This window comes from Andrena cerasifolii, chromosome 7, assembly GCF_050908995.1.
Source record: "Andrena cerasifolii isolate SP2316 chromosome 7, iyAndCera1_principal, whole genome shotgun sequence".
NCBI classification, from domain to species: Eukaryota; Metazoa; Arthropoda; class Insecta; order Hymenoptera; family Andrenidae; genus Andrena; species Andrena cerasifolii.
This window is the reverse complement of record NC_135124.1, coordinates 12014767-12029964: the sequence shown is the minus strand read 5'-3', so window position 1 is coordinate 12029964 and position 15198 is coordinate 12014767. Positions and strand designations below refer to the sequence as shown.

At 47.0% G+C, this 15198-nt stretch overlaps 2 protein-coding genes across 7 annotated transcripts in view; both read left to right on the top strand.

Moving 5' to 3' along the window:
- Positions 1–197: 197 nt before the first annotated feature.
- LOC143371127 (anaphase-promoting complex subunit 11-like) overlaps positions 198–15198 on the top strand; it is a 40830-nt gene continuing 25829 nt past the window's right edge. Inside the window, exons 1-4 of one of the 6 annotated variants that reach the window (XM_076816024.1) lie at positions 205–461; positions 666–785; positions 1354–1517; positions 9737–9875. In XM_076816024.1, the coding sequence (XP_076672139.1) occupies positions 443–461; positions 666–785; positions 1354–1469 (255 nt within the window). In that variant the 5' untranslated portion in view covers positions 205–442 and the 3' untranslated portion in view covers positions 1470–1517; positions 9737–9875. Of the gene's footprint in view, positions 462–665; positions 786–1160; positions 1280–1353; positions 1518–4567; positions 6712–7397; positions 7669–9736; positions 11002–15198 lie in introns of those variants that run through there. The other 5 variants (XM_076816023.1, XM_076816022.1, XM_076816025.1 and 2 more) reach the window with 5 other exon arrangements.
- On the top strand, positions 11153–13316 carry LOC143371126 (nucleolar protein 9). Its single transcript, XM_076816018.1, has one exon. It carries the CDS (start codon positions 11347–11349, stop codon positions 13141–13143), a length of 1797 nt encoding a protein of 598 aa, XP_076672133.1. The 5' UTR covers positions 11153–11346; the 3' UTR covers positions 13144–13316.

Genomic DNA, 15198 nt, shown 5'->3' with positions numbered 1-15198 from the left:
GACAAGCAGACACGTTTCCTATAACCATTCGATTCCACAATCGTTTCGTTTCCCCATTTCTTTACGGGTGAACTTGAAAAATCCGCGGCGTCCACTTTTTCAAATTCCTGAATAACGACAAACCATGTGTTTTACGATACACTGTTTCGATCAGGGGAGAGAGGCACGCAAGATCTATACGCGAAAAGAATATTAATTTACAATGCAAATTCTATGGACAGCGACATAAATCAACGTAAGATTTATTCCAAGGTCGCAAGATGGCGCATCTTGCGCAGTTGCGAATCACACTCGGTAGGACGGTTTCGGTCTCGCGTTGTCTTTTTTACTACTCGAAAACATTTCGTTCGTAACAAGTTGCAAACGATTAGAATAACCGTGGGAAAACGTGCTCGTGCTCGACACCATACGTGACACTCTATTTTGCTGCCACGGACTTGCAATGAAAGTTACGATAAAAAGTGAGTACGGATACCGGAATTATGAAATTCGTTTAGTCCACATCTTTTCGCGCGTAGTTGTGCGCGATAACTGGCTAGCGTAAGGGGATTTGATATCGTTACGTTTACAGCTATGTTCACATTATTCGTTCGCATAATAATCGCGTACGTTAAGCCCACGATTCGCGGTTATGGTCAAACAATTAACGTAAACATTTTTTATAGGTTGGACAGGTGTCGCCACCTGGCGGTGGATAGCGAACGACGACAACTGCGGTATATGCAGAATGCCGTTTGATGCCAGCTGCCCAGACTGCAAAATTCCCGGAGACGACTGTCCATTGGGTACGTGAAACATCTTATTATATCGAGGTTAGGAGTTAATTGGTAATCGGTACGATTTGACGCGACTTGCCGGGATAAAGAGACTCGCGGAATCGAGATGTACAAGCTCGATGGTCGGAGGCGCGCGCTCCACGCGTCTACATTTATTTCGCAAACGGTGGCTAGCACGAAAAGCTTCGCTTTATTGCGTTTTACTGCTTTCCTGCTTTATTATTCCGAGAGCAATCATCTCTATCTCGGTTGTGCGACGAGTTTCGAGATAGCTAGACCGTGCAAACTGTAAGCGAGTGACGGAGGCGGAAGAATTCGTAAAATGCCGCCGCGATGCCTGCGCAGTTGCGGGCTTAAATATCGATCGGTGTGCCGAGCGAAACGTATCCCTCGTACACGCACGGCACGATGCCACAGCATTGTGCCCTGACGCGCGCGTGCCCACGCGTGTCGACGTAAACGCAACAAACACCGGTTGTCAGTCGCGTTAGCCAAAGCGCAAGGTGCGCGTGTGCTCAGTCAGCTAGTCGAACCGAGGATCGAACGAAACATAAACCACGATTCGATGCTGTTCCAGTCTGGGGCCAATGCTCGCACTGCTTCCACATTCACTGCATCATGAAGTGGCTGCATTCCCAGCAAACCAGTCATCTCTGCCCGATGTGTCGTCAGGAATGGAAGTTCAAGGAGTAGCTGGTTTCTCGATGGGCCCGCAGGTGTCAGCACGCAACGAATAATCAGGTAATGCTTGCGTTCTGTGCTACGTACACCGAGAAATTTCAATCGAGCTCCCCGTTCGCATTATTCTTACTGGCTACGCACGTTCTCGCCTTATCCCCCGCGCTTTTTCCACTCCCGGTTGCGTTCGAGTTAAGCTCTGTTAGCTTCGCTGAGTGATGAAACAATGAAAAGGTTAATAAACAGCAGTAGTACGTAACTCCCTTACTGTTTACCGGCTGACCCTCGTTAATTTCCGCGACTTTGGCGTTGTAACAGTCCGCGAAACTCGTTTGGAACCAGAAAGGAAAGCTCACCACGCGAGCCACCTAAGCTTGGCGATAGAAACAAATTAGGGACATTTAATAGGATCCCACACAGAGCGACCGTGTGGATACGGGCTCGCGCTGGAGATTCAAAGACATTGCAAGTCTCCGCGAAGCTGTAACGAAATGTACGACGAATAGCCAGTTTGTGGGGGATCGGAAGCAGAGAGGTGCGACTTTGGCGCGACGCGGCAACGTGATTCTCGCATCGCGCGCTTACGTAACAGTTTTCCACACCGTTTTGCTCATCGCGCGAGTCCGGCACCGTGAACGAAACTCGTCGAGCACCTATGCGCTGTCCGGCGCGACGTCGCGCCGCGTCGCGGCCGTACAGATTCATGCCTGACGATTTGCCGCGATTTTTAGCGTGTCTACTTCACGCTGTGCGAAACGCGTTACTTAACGCTACCACGCTTATCTGGCGCAACGGAACGGCTCCGCTTCTGTCTGTCCCTGCGTGGGCGATGATATCGTCTAAATGATATTTAATCGTCAATTGTCATACGCCATATCAAAGGGGAAGAAGTTGTTTGTGACGCGTAGACATCGACGAGCCATTGCAGAGTCCACTGCGGAGCGTAGGTAGGGTAGATGCACCATTTGTGGCCACTTTAAGGTGTTGTACCGGTTTTGGCCACTTCTTAAAAATTTTTTTTTTTCGCGTAAGCAATAAATATAACCTTATATTTCTGGCGGGGTATACTAAACAAAATATTTATGATGTTAAATTTATTCTCCACATAATAATGATCTGCAAGCAGTTTAGAAATAAGATAATTATGCACATAACCAAAAACAGTGGCGATGGCCACAAACGGTACACCTACCCTACATGAGGAAATTGGGAATCCGTTCCCCTCGACGTATCACAATGCAAACATGTTAATCCGTGCTTCGGTACGGAAGAATCAGGAATCAGGGTGAAAGTAGAACGAGGAGATCTCGTCTACGTCGGGAAGTAGAGTGTGAATCTAATTTAAATATACGTACGCGAATATTCGTGTAACATCATTGAACCGTGATAATTTAAGGATACCTACCCCTCCTAAGGTTTAAGGGGTTATACCTAGTCAGGCGGCCGAATAGAGGCGAATATTTGTGAATTTTTTTTGAAGAAGCGGAAGCGTATATTTTTAAAAAAACATTTGCTAATTTTTTCGTAGAAAAATATTTACGTTTATAATAATATAACAACCGACATCCAGATTGTCTAAATTCTAAAAACAAAAAGGATTTCGTTAGTATATTAATGTATCCTCGGGTTGACGGAGAGAATTTTCCGAAATATTAATTTAAAACAAAATGGCGGCTATTTAAAGTCGAAATCCTGATTTTTTCGTGCTTCCTGGATGTCGGTTGTTACTTTATTATAAACGTGAATATTTCTCCACGAAAAAATTACCAAATGTTTTCTAAATGTTGCTCTTTTAGTGGTAAAAAGTTTTGTAAAAATACACGCTTCCGCTTCTTCAAAAAAAAATCACAAATATTCGCCTCTTTTCGGCCGCCCGACTAGGTATAACTCCTCAACAAGTAACGCTCTCGTTTAAATGTTTAAACACTACGAATACGTTATTCTTGCGTGAACAAGCGAGCAGAATAGAAGAATTTTTGATGGAAAGGTGCAGTGAAATCCGCGGACCCAATTCGATTCTATCGAAGGAAATAATGCGGGTCAAGAAGGGATCTGGGTTGTACGTGGCGTGTTTGAACGGAGAGCGAACCTTCGCGAGGCAGTTCGCGGTGAACGATGCAGAAGACCTAATGGACCCCTTCCCCTCGTCTTTCTCGGCTCTGCCAGCAACTTCCTTTTCCCCTTTCTTTCGCGTGTTGATCTCTCCCTGGGTTACTGTTTCACGCGATACATACCGCGACGCTATCGAGCGAAGCGGACAGAACCGTTTGAACCTTGTGGTGGAAAAGAATTCCAATGTCCGCGGAAAGACCCCTATGGAAGAGCTCCCGTACCCCTCGCATTCCCGCAAACCTATTACACCTTCCGTCAAATGAGAAACTCATGGCTCTCTACGCGCCGTCAGGCCGCACTCTCGTCGCACCGTTCACCGACTCTCCGCGTTGCATTCTTCATGCCCCCCCCCCGGTTCACGCAATAAGTTTTTCCTACTCTTTCCTGGCGAATTAACGTTTTCTTTGCTCGGTTCCACTCTCTACAGCCACAGCGCTTACTCATCCTCTCTCGCTTATACCATTATTTCCACTCGCTCGCAGTACGCCCCCCTCTCCTTCTCTCTCCTCCTTCCCCTCTCTGCCCCGCAGCGTACGCGTAATCGTGCGCTCGCGTGCACGCACGCACACAGGAACAATTCGATCATTCCTGTCCTGCTTTTTACACTCTTTTCTCTCCCCACATTCTCCTCGCCGCAGCGTGCATTCGCGTATGGTCGTTGGTCCCTCGGCTCGCTCGCAATAGCTCGCGGTGTGTACTCGAATCACTCGGGGGTACACCTAAGAGGAATTGAACGCCATTCGAATACGTATAGTTTGCAGGAGGAAGTTGGCGAAAAATTCGAGGCTCGAGCGCGCCCATCTTTACACTGGATGCAACCTACGGTCGGTCGCTCTCTTGTTCGCCCGTCTCGCTCGTGTCGCTTCGTCCTCTCGCTATCCATTCCACTCTGTTCCCAGTCTCTTTCTGTCTCCTCTGCGCGTCCCTCGTGCTCCCGCCGCACACAGCCGTGCACACGTACGCCGCGCACAGGCCGCAGAGGTGGGCACAAAGGCTCGGCCGACGTACCACGTCTGCTGCCTACCTGATGCCCCGAGAACTCGAGCTCGAGCCAATCACGTGGTCTCTCGAACGCGAAGGATGTTTGTGGGATCGCGCGAAGTCAGTTCGCGGCGGTCCGTTCGACGGGCAAGGCAGAGAAATAAAGAGGGGAACAGTTCGGGTCGGTGTGCTGGAGCGTGGAAGGGGCGAGAGGAGGGGAGGGGAAGGCGATAGAGGTGGCAGTGGATCGAGGATATCGTGCTACAAATTCCAACAAGGTCCTCGGCGATCTAGCGTGCTCGCGCAGAGATGGCGACGTATCGTGCGCGTTATTTCCGACTCTGGTGCGCTTTCCAGAACCCGTTGCGTCTCACCGACTCGCGCCCAGTCGATCTACAGTGTAATCTTATCGCTCCGGTGGTGCTGTCCTTCGCGAGCGCATAACGCGGCTTCCGTCGCAGAAGAATCAACCAGCAGACATACCCATGAGCTACTTAGTTACCTCGGATCCTACCCTAGCGAGCGGCAAGTTCGCGTGAAAAGCAAAGACGGAGAGAAAGGAACGCGGGAGCGTATCGCGCTCGTTCAGAGAGCGCACCTGCCTTCGTACCGAATGCGCGAGGCTTCCCTTGCCCTTTATTCTCCGAATAAACGTAAAGCCGAGTGAGAACGGTTTTGCGGAAGTGATGCTAGGAACGTAACGGCTCCGCGGTCGCGGCTGAAGCCGATCGCACGACGGTAACCGTCGCCCCGTTGCAGTTGCGTAAAAACGGCCCGTTTCCAGTTGTGACTCAACGATGAATCGTCGCTCGTCGAAATAGCCTGGCGGAGCCCGAATCGCGGCGAAATGTTCGGTTCGAGCAGAACAAGAGGGAAAACGAAGAGCCTAATCTGTTCGTCTTATCACCGAGTGGCGTTGATTGGACGCGTCGCGTTTAGATAAAACTGAGAACGATGTAGGTGCCGCGAGGCTTGTTCGCGCAGAGGTGTTAGTGAGAGATCGAGAAAGAATGCAGCTGGCAGCGACGCAGAGACCTCACCCGCCGCCGGTGCCGCCGCGACCGAGCAGGCAGGTGGTCGCAGAGGCCCTTAAAAGATCCCCAAGGCCGCCCTGTCCGACCAGGCAGGCCCCTCCGCCGCCCAATACCAAACCCTGGAGATCCGATCAGGAGCAATCCAGTCAGCAACAGGTGTGCCCCGCCGTCGCTGGTCGAACGGTCGTTTACGAGTCGATCAAGGAGCCGCTTTCCAAGGAGACCGCCAACGAAAACACCACCGGCGCCGTCGATCATGCGGCTCGGCTGGTCGAGAAGGATCGCAGAGCGGCTCGAAACGGCAGTGAAAGGAACGACGACGAGGACGATCGCCGTGGAAATCCGCGGGAAAGGCGGCACCGCGCCGCCAACCAGGAACAGCGGGAGAATTCCATCGAACCGACCGGTATCCTCGAAAGGCGTTGCTCGATGCCGCAGGCTCGCGAGAATCCCGCGGAGAGCAGGGAGTCCGGCAAGACCGAGGCTTCGGCAAACTCGTCGGAGTCTAACGTACAGAATAACGATTCGGGGCGGCGTCGGTCTTGCGACGATCCGAGGGACGAGGATCACGCGAGGGGCCCGAAAGAGATCGCCAACGAGGCGAGCACGGAGACGAGAAACGAGATGCCGATTCCCTGCGCGAAGGCACGCGTGAACGCGGTAGCGAGGTCCGTCGCTTTGGCCCCCAAGATCGACAGATCGAGATCGCAGCCGGAGCACGGTGCCGGCAGCAAAGCTGCGACTAAAACAGACGCTCGACCGACGCCCACTCAGAGACTGGCTCTCGCTAGATCGGGACGGGACGCGGCGAAGAAATCTGCAACGGGGACGTGTAGTCCGCCAGCGGAGGGATCGAGCTTGAATGAAAACGCGAAGCCCGGCTCGATCGTTGACCGTCCCGCGGCAGTCGTTATCGACGAACCAGAGCGTAAAGCCACGTCGAACGACGACGATGACAACAACGACGAGAACGATAACATTCATCGGCAAGATTGGCTGGAGGCCGGTGTCCACTACTCGTCCACTCAGATCACGCTGTCCGGCGACGACGGTGACGCCGTGGACGGTGATCCAGCGAACGGGCTGGATCGCTGCGAGAACGAGAAAGTCGGTGATCTTAATTTCCTGAGGTAACACACCGATCAGAAAGTGGAAAACACCGTGTTATAAATTGATCCGCTCTACTTGCCGGCCGCGCGCCCCGCCGGGATGAGAAACACGTCATAGCGATATGCAAGCTCGTTCGTGCACAGGTTTTTTTTTACGCCGCTGAGTTTGTTTTTACGAGCGCGCGGCGCCCGCTGTTCGGTCGAATAACGTGTTTTCGTTAAATTGGCTTCTCCAGTGGTGCATAGTTGTTCGCTAGCTACGTTGCGCGCTGGCCCTAGCCTCGTCTCCGATATAACGTTTCGTAGGTCAGCAATGCGTGGCGGTGCTAATGCATTAATTATCGGGGAGCTGTGATATCGCTGCAGGCAAACTTCGCGGTTGGTTGTAAACATATTACGAGACTGATGTCTGAATGTAACGATCCAGTGACTCGATGTACATACGACTTTCTCAAGTTACACGATGCGTTCAATGTACCGTAGGAGTTCTGCCGTAACGATGTGATTACGTGTAAAGGCATTTTCTTCTCCCGCTGCTATCGGTACCGGTGTAAATATCTTTCCCATTGACTCGATAGGTCGTCGATCGGGTTCGGAGAGTGATTCGAAACCCCGAGAAGCGTCGGATAGGTTATCGATTTGTGCTTGCTTTGCCGATAGACCGGGTACAGCTGAAACGGAGATGGTAGAGGTTTCCGTGATTGTAGGTTGAATGAAACTTTGGGCTTTTGCAGTCTGCAAGAGAGGATCGCGATGTCTTCCCTACAAGGTCTACCACCGTTACCGAGGAGCCTCAGTGGATTCAATTTGAGCGGCGGACGAAGCGAGGGTTGCGAACCACCACCGCCGCCCACTAGATCATCCAGCAAAAGTCAAAGAGGCGGTAAAAGTTCGATCCAATCGTCGTCCAGGCCATCGCCACCTGCCAGACAGCTCACTACTCTGGATACTCAGCTGGCTATATTGCGGAGAGAAATGGTGATTGCTGAAACTTTCCTAGCATGATGCCGCCTGTACCTTTCCATGGGATAGACGCGACTCCTCGGTTCTTGTTGCCGGATCGCAAGAAACGTCTTGCGTTGATATTAGGAAACGATTACATTTCCCTTGGAATCTAGTAGCGCATTGCGACACAGCAGCGCGCGGTGTAAACAATTTTCTCCCCGCGTTACGTAAAACGCTTTCGATCGTCCGGGCGCTCTACCCAACGCTAAAAACAAGTATGCAAACCGCTCAGGGAATTCCAAATTCGATATACCCGTGAGGCGTATTAATATTCTTCGGCGGTTAGTGTTAGCTTTAATAGACACCGTTAGTCATCCTGTTGCCGCAGAAACTGTGTTTACCCACTTGACAGGAAAATTCCACGGATTTACAAGTCTTCTATAAATGGGAGGAGCGAGATAATGAAAGCGTCGTCGATCGTATCTCGACAAGAATCCAGTTGGTTTTAACAGCAGAATCCACGCGTTTCTCGTAATAGCCTGTTGACGGTTGCACCGTGTTTTGAAACATCGAAAACCTTGGTGTATACTAGGGTGGCTCTTATTTTCGACTTTTGAATTTGCTTCGGGCCACCCTCCAGAATAGTTCCAAATAATTAAAAAAAAAAATCCGTGTAAATGTTTAACAGTCCTCGACAATAAAAAATCCATTTTTTTTGTTCGCCTTCATAAATAAAAAGTGGTCTAGAAGCATTTAAACTTTCAAAATTTGAGGGAAAAAAAGATTTTTTTTCACAGTTCTTCGAACTTCTTTTGAAAACCGTTTGTCGCACGAGAAAAAGTAATAGATCATAAAAGATGCTCCTTGTACGGATCTACAACTTTTGTTTGGCATACTTTTTATTTAATCAATACCTTGGAGGATATTATATAAATTCGACTTCGCGAGCTGTTAAATAATGATTTAAATGTTCAAGGGCCCAGGGGCACCCTTTCCCGTTATCCGATCGAGGTCAAACTGTACACGGATGTTTTTTTTAATTATTTGAAACTATTCTGGAGGGTGCGCGGAAGTAAATCTTGAAAAAAAATTTCACCGACAGTAAATAAGAGCCACCCTAGTGCATACGCTGTACAGTGTACACTACGGTCACTCCTCACGGTCACCATCGTCGCTTCATCTTTCATCCTTCCTTATCCTCGATTTTCTCGCCTTGGTCCCGTCAATGCGATCCGTTACTTTGGGGCCACGCTGGTGCGTGGGTACGGGTAAACTGCGGAGTACGATGAATATGTATCCGAAGCGTGGGATAACAGGCGGAAGAAACGACCGAGGAGACATTCTACGACTGCTAAATGAGTGCGTATAATAGGTACATCATTCGTTATGACTAACCCTTGGTTTTCTTTCATTCGGCTCGGGGAAACATTTCAGGGAGTTTAACCTACCAGAAGGGTGTACGTTTAGGGAATATTTGGCACATATGGGTTGGAATATTGATCGGCGTCCGAAGCATACAGAGTTCGCTTGGAAGTTAGGCTAATAGTTTAATAGTCAATCCAGACACGACGCGAACTGGCACAGCCGCTCCCACGCTGCATTCCCTCAGGCGTGACTCCCCCTCTTTGCCTGGTTTTTCTGGCCGCTCTCTTTCACCTTCGTTCCTTCCACCTTCTTCTTCTACCTAACTTCTACCCGTCCTTCTCTCCTCCTTCTCTTCTTCGCCTTTCTCGGCGCGCCGACACCTCTCATTTCCATTCTCATTTTGCGCCTCCTATATAACTCCCTCTTCCTTCGTTCCCACGGCCACCGAGTCGCTAGTTGCTTGGAAATCCGCCGTTTCAGTTCGTAAATCACGAAACCGGCACTTACCTTGGCAACTACTTGTATTGGTAAAAGTGAACGTGTTTCGTTGGATCGAGTATTGTGACGGTCTAGCGTGTGGTGCCCACTAAAGAATTTCCCTCGTGCTTCTTCGTGGAGCGTCTTTTCCTACTCGTCTCGTTCGCACCAACTACTTTTAACTTTTTGGTTTCCCTACGATTAGAGGAGAGAAGTCAGCGTAATCGGTAGTTGTAACCCGACGCATGTTGTTTTGCAGTTTGGTCTTCGACAATTGGACCTCTCTTTGCTCTCTCAACTTTGGTCCCTGAACGAGTCCATTCAGGAGTTTCGGCAACTGTTGCAAGAACAAGAGGATAGAGCGCCGTCGCCTTCGCCCAGTAGCGAGGAAGGGGACGACACCTCGTACGGGACTCATCCTCCGCCACCTCCGAGGAGGCCGGCTCCTGTCATACACCATCACAGACCACCCAGACCACCGAGACCGTCTAGGCCGCCCCCTAGTGACGAGTCACCCTCCAGCGAGGAGTACGGAGCCGTTTGACGCGTCGCCGCCCCTTGTCGAACAAAAGAATATTCCTCTTCTAGAATCAACACTCCATTCCATCGATCCGGAAACTCTATCCATCGTACACCCTTGCGCGTTGTAGTAGCTAAAAGAACTTTACGAAAATTTAGGTGAAATAACATGCGTAGGATAAATTGAATCTATGGTCCGGCAACGACCAGATCGATATTGCTTCTATGAAGAAGCCCGAGTAGAACTTTTGGGATGCGATGCGACCGCATCGTTACAAAACAACTCATTCAGAGTTCCAACGTACCTGTAACATTTCTTTACAGAGAGACATCGCAGATCCTATCCGTTCGGGAGCGCGTTTCGAGTCGCCAACCGATCAACCAACGAGTCGTCGCAGATTCATGTGAAACGGAACAATATCGGCCATTTACTAGACGTACCATCACTCCACTCGTTGATCCAAGAAAACTATCAATGTCAATCCAAAAGAAAACAACGATCCTCTCTCTCTCTCTCTCTCTCTCTCTCCTCTCTCTCTATACATTTATAGATATATATATATATATATATATATATCTTGAACTAGGTAAGGAAGAAGTTTATTATCCTCGATGAGAGCTACTTTAGTTGAACGTTGCTCTTTTCTCTATTTGTGATAGCAGTCGATGGGGCCTTTAAGTAACTATAATAGATATCCGTTTGTGCGAAACTGAATTAAGATTCATCCGCGATTATTTGTTGAAAGACGATTGCAAAAGATCCAAGCCTGCGACACGACAAACGGCTAGTGAGTTCCAAAGAACCGCGTTCGGAAGTCCTTTTCTCTTCCACACGTTTTCCCGCTATTATTACGTCCATTACAGAGTTTTCTTTCTTGTTGAAATACGACTAAACGCACCGATACGAGCCGATAACAATCGTCGAATTACCGTAAGACGTGCGAAGATTTATGTAGATTAATTCGAGTGTGTAAAATAAAAGAAGGAACGTAAGATGCAAATAAACGGACTAATTTAAACGTGAAGTATTCAGCTAGTAATGCTTGCATCGGGCGCGCTGTACTCAACTGTTCCGCTTTTATTTCGCAGCGAACGTGATTCAGAGTCTTATTTCGCTTTCAACGTGCTCGTTTATATTCTCGATCATGAGCTAATCATTCAGACGCGCATTTGCAAGATCTCGGCTTCTTTTACATTGCAAATACGCGGCGGACGGATAATTTTTGCCGCCTAGGTGACGCCACCGTCTCCAATTGTCACGTGCACCGCGTGAATGCACGCGAAGGAGGTTATGTTCATTGTCAACTGAGTGGTAGCGGTCGGTTAGCAATCGAAGCATCATTTCGAACGATGGATAACGAACACGCGAAAGGTGAAAGGGGTAAGAAGAGAAAGAAAAGGCGATCTAACGTCCAGATAGCGAAGAAATTCGCAAGGCAAAGGAATCACGGGTCCGAAGTCGATTCTGATACGTACCAGTACATGGTGCGTATTTTAGAATTGATGAAAACGGATTTTCCTACTTTCGAGGAGAAATTAATATTCGTGAATAACGTGTACGAGCAAAGCGTCGGCCACGAAATCGAGTATGCTCAAAATCAGATCGGATCCAGGATATTAGATTCGCTTTTGCAATACGCGAATTTAGAAACGATTCAGAGGTTAGTCGATGTTTTCGGATCCTCGTTGCGTTCGCTCAGTAACGATAGATTCGCTAGCCATGTCCTCGAGAAGATTGTGATGGTTTGCGCTGACAGGGGAAATAAAACTGCAGTGAAACCATCCTCCGGTGAAAATCTGGATGCTGTAGAAGCGAAGGAATCCGAAGTCACATCTTACAACGACATTGTACTAAAGCTCGGCCGGTATTTCACAAACAACATCGAAGAATTTGTGTTTGATACGTACGCGAATCATCTCTTGAGGACAGTGATCGAATGTCTCGGTGGACTGATCGGCAAGTCCGATCGGAACAGCAAGAAGAAAATGGTATTCGACGCTAGGCGACCGGTGAGACAGGAATACAAAGATTTATTGCTGCAAACTTGTAGGAGGCTACACAAGTGGCCTCAGTTTCTCGAGTTCGGTCAGGAAGAACTTACGTCCGGATTGTTGCAAAGCGTTCTGTACTCTCTGAAAGACATTTATCCAGAGGAGGTGGAAATATTTATAAAAAAAATTACAAACGAATGTTTTAAACCTGGGAAAGATCAGCAGCTATCAAATATTTTTGGAGCAGAGTGCTCTACCAGATTATTGGAGGCTTGTTTAGCAGTAGCCGAGCCGAAAAGTCTGCATAAAATTTATGAACAATTTTTTTTGGGTAACTTAAAAGAATTGTCCTTGACGCAGAGTACAAACTTCAGTGTGCAAAGGTTGCTAGATCACTGTATCGCTAAAGAAGATTTTGAGAAAATATTTGAAGAAATATCTACGTGCTTTTCCGAAATTCTTGCCAAAGGTTACACAGGGGTAATTGCTAGCGTGGGAAATGCTTGTTTGAGGCTGCAAACCAAGCAGGGGATATTCGTGACCGAACTACTGAAAGTACTTGATTGCGAAGCAAACGAAAAACAGCCTCAAATCGTAGCATGTATAACCACCCTGAAAAAATGGGGCGAGTTGGAATGCGCGAGGAAAGAAAGCAGCTCGAACTATGTTATCAACTTACATGGAAGTTTAATAGTACAAGCTATTCTTAATTTTAATAAGCCAATAAAAATTGTAAACTCCTTGTTGGAAACAAAGGGAGAGGAACTGCTGCATTTGTTCGGCGATCCAAAGGGCAGCCGCGTCGTGGATGCTTTCATGGATAGCAAGTATGTGGGCGAGAAGAGCAGAGAGAAACTTGCGAGAAAATTAAAAGGGTACTGGGCGCAATTGGCGACTAGCACGCACGGTTCCAGAAGTTTGGATAGAATGTGGCAATGGGCGAATATAAATCAGAGGAATTTCATCATGGAAGAGTTGGCAGCGGTTGGGGAATCATTGCGTTCCACCAAATCTGGACAAATTATTTCTAACAAGCTAAACGTCGCCCTGTTTCAAAGGAGTAAGAAAGACTGGGCAGAAGCACTAGGGAAGGACGAAAAGACTAGGGCTCTTTTCGCGAATATAATTGGTGAATCGACAAAGATGAAGAAATAATTATTGTCCGAGAAATATTTTTTCCGTCATTGTATATATACATGTATCGAATAAATTCCAGCCCCTCGTCTGCGCACCACACATCGTGCGAAATAAAACGCGGAGGAGGGAAAGAAACCGTTTATGTTGATCCTTTAAGCATTATGACATAGAATAATTATGTATTTCATAAATTCATAAATACAATTTATAGAATCCATCATACATCCCTGCAACGCAATGTAGCTAGGAAAACATACACGTACAATGATTCGTAATCTAGATTTGAGCAAAGTTGTCTAATGCGTATGACCGATAAATTCGTTTCACCTCCCGATGATGACTAGACTTAAATGTATACGTTCGGTTAGATTTCAACGCGTACAAAGTAAAAAGTGTAGTGGCTTTCGTTTATTACTCGTTGCAATCGTTAAACCTATCAATTGACTAGGGAAAATATCGACACATCGTGTTTCTCTACACGTTGTACCGACTTAATTAGAAACTCAAGCTCATTGTGCTATTTCGCAAATATCCACTTAAGGGGTTATACTTAGTCAGGCGGCCGAAAAGAGGCGGATGTTTGTGAATTTCTTTTGAAAAGGGGAAGCATGTGTTCGTACAGAAATTTTTGCGCTTAAAAGAGCAACATTTAAGGAACATTTGCTAATTTTTTCGTAGCAAAATAAGGCCGGTATTCATAATCGCTACTTATTCTTAAGCAAATGCTTAAGCATGCGGCACCCTCTACTAACCTAGTAGCTAGTAAAGGATGCCGAATGCTTAAGCATTTGCTTAAGAATAAGTAGCGACTATGAATACCGGCCTACAATCTAAAAACAAAAAGGATTTCGTTAGTATATTAATGTATCCTCAGGTTGACGGAGAGAGTAAATATTTTTCTACGAAAAAATTACCAAATGTTCTTTAAATGTTGCTCTTTTAAGCGCAAAAAGCTTTGTAAAAATATACGCTTCCGCTTCTTCAAAAAAAATTCACAAATATTCGCCTCTTTTCGGCCGCCTGACTAGGTATAACCCCTTAGAACGTAGAAAAGAACTCTCGCGAAGAACAAGACAATAAATTACATTCCTTCAAGATAAAGTGACCAGACATCCCGCACTGTGCGGGACAGTCCCGCATTGAAAAGTGTCCCGGATTGGACATGTAACCCTTTACATTTTCGCAGTGGCATAAACTTACTGTTTCCTCTACTTTTTTGTTGTGATAAAATAAATATTTTTAATTTCGCTTCAATGTATCACTTTATAATCACAAGTACGTATTTTTAAATATATCGTAAATGCTTTAATAAACTACGGAAGAGATCCCCTCATGGATCTGTTAACCCTTTTTTTGCTTGCTTGCTTGTCCCGCATTGGAACAGAAAATATCTGGTCACTTTACTTTAAGGTGATTATAGCTCGCGTAACTCGTAACCTAACTAAAATTATTTCGGTAAGAAAAGTGGACAGTGAATCCTTATGAGTTTAACGATATCGTTTCTTTGGTCTTTGCAAAATGTTTGAACGTTCCTTTCTTTGTAAACCTATAGGATAAGTAAACATTTTTATACGGTACTCGCAGAGATAGAGAGGGCATATATCGTGTACCTACTAATTATTATCATTATTATTTTTAATGATGTCAACTTGCTATCTTGATTTCACCGTTTTCTTCAGAATTTTTGTAGATGGAGCTTCGAAGTGTAAGAAAAGATATCGATAATCACCGTTATTCGTGTACTTGGTATTCTGCAGTGCTACGGTTATTGCAATATTTCAACCCTCTAGAATCTGGAATACTTGGGAAAGTGCAGATTTATATGTGTGCCACCGTATCGGTAGCCGGTAGCGTATCTCTACGTCCTCAGTTGCATAAAGAAAAAAGAGCCGTCGCGACATACGCCGCCATGCTATTCTAAAGAGGAGATTCAACCGACGACGAGACAGCGATCATAGAGGGTGGAAATTACTTTCGTCCAGATAAAGTACTTAAATTTTTATCCACGTCGGTCGGACTCGTTGAAAGCAATCTCTCTCGTTCAACGACCAGTATTAATCTTGGTTAACTCTT

Excerpts from the sequence above, each read along its gene's own strand:
- LOC143371126 (XM_076816018.1), top strand. The coding sequence starts at position 11,347 with ATGGATAACGAACACGCGAAAGGTGAAAGGGGTAAGAAGAGAAAGAAA.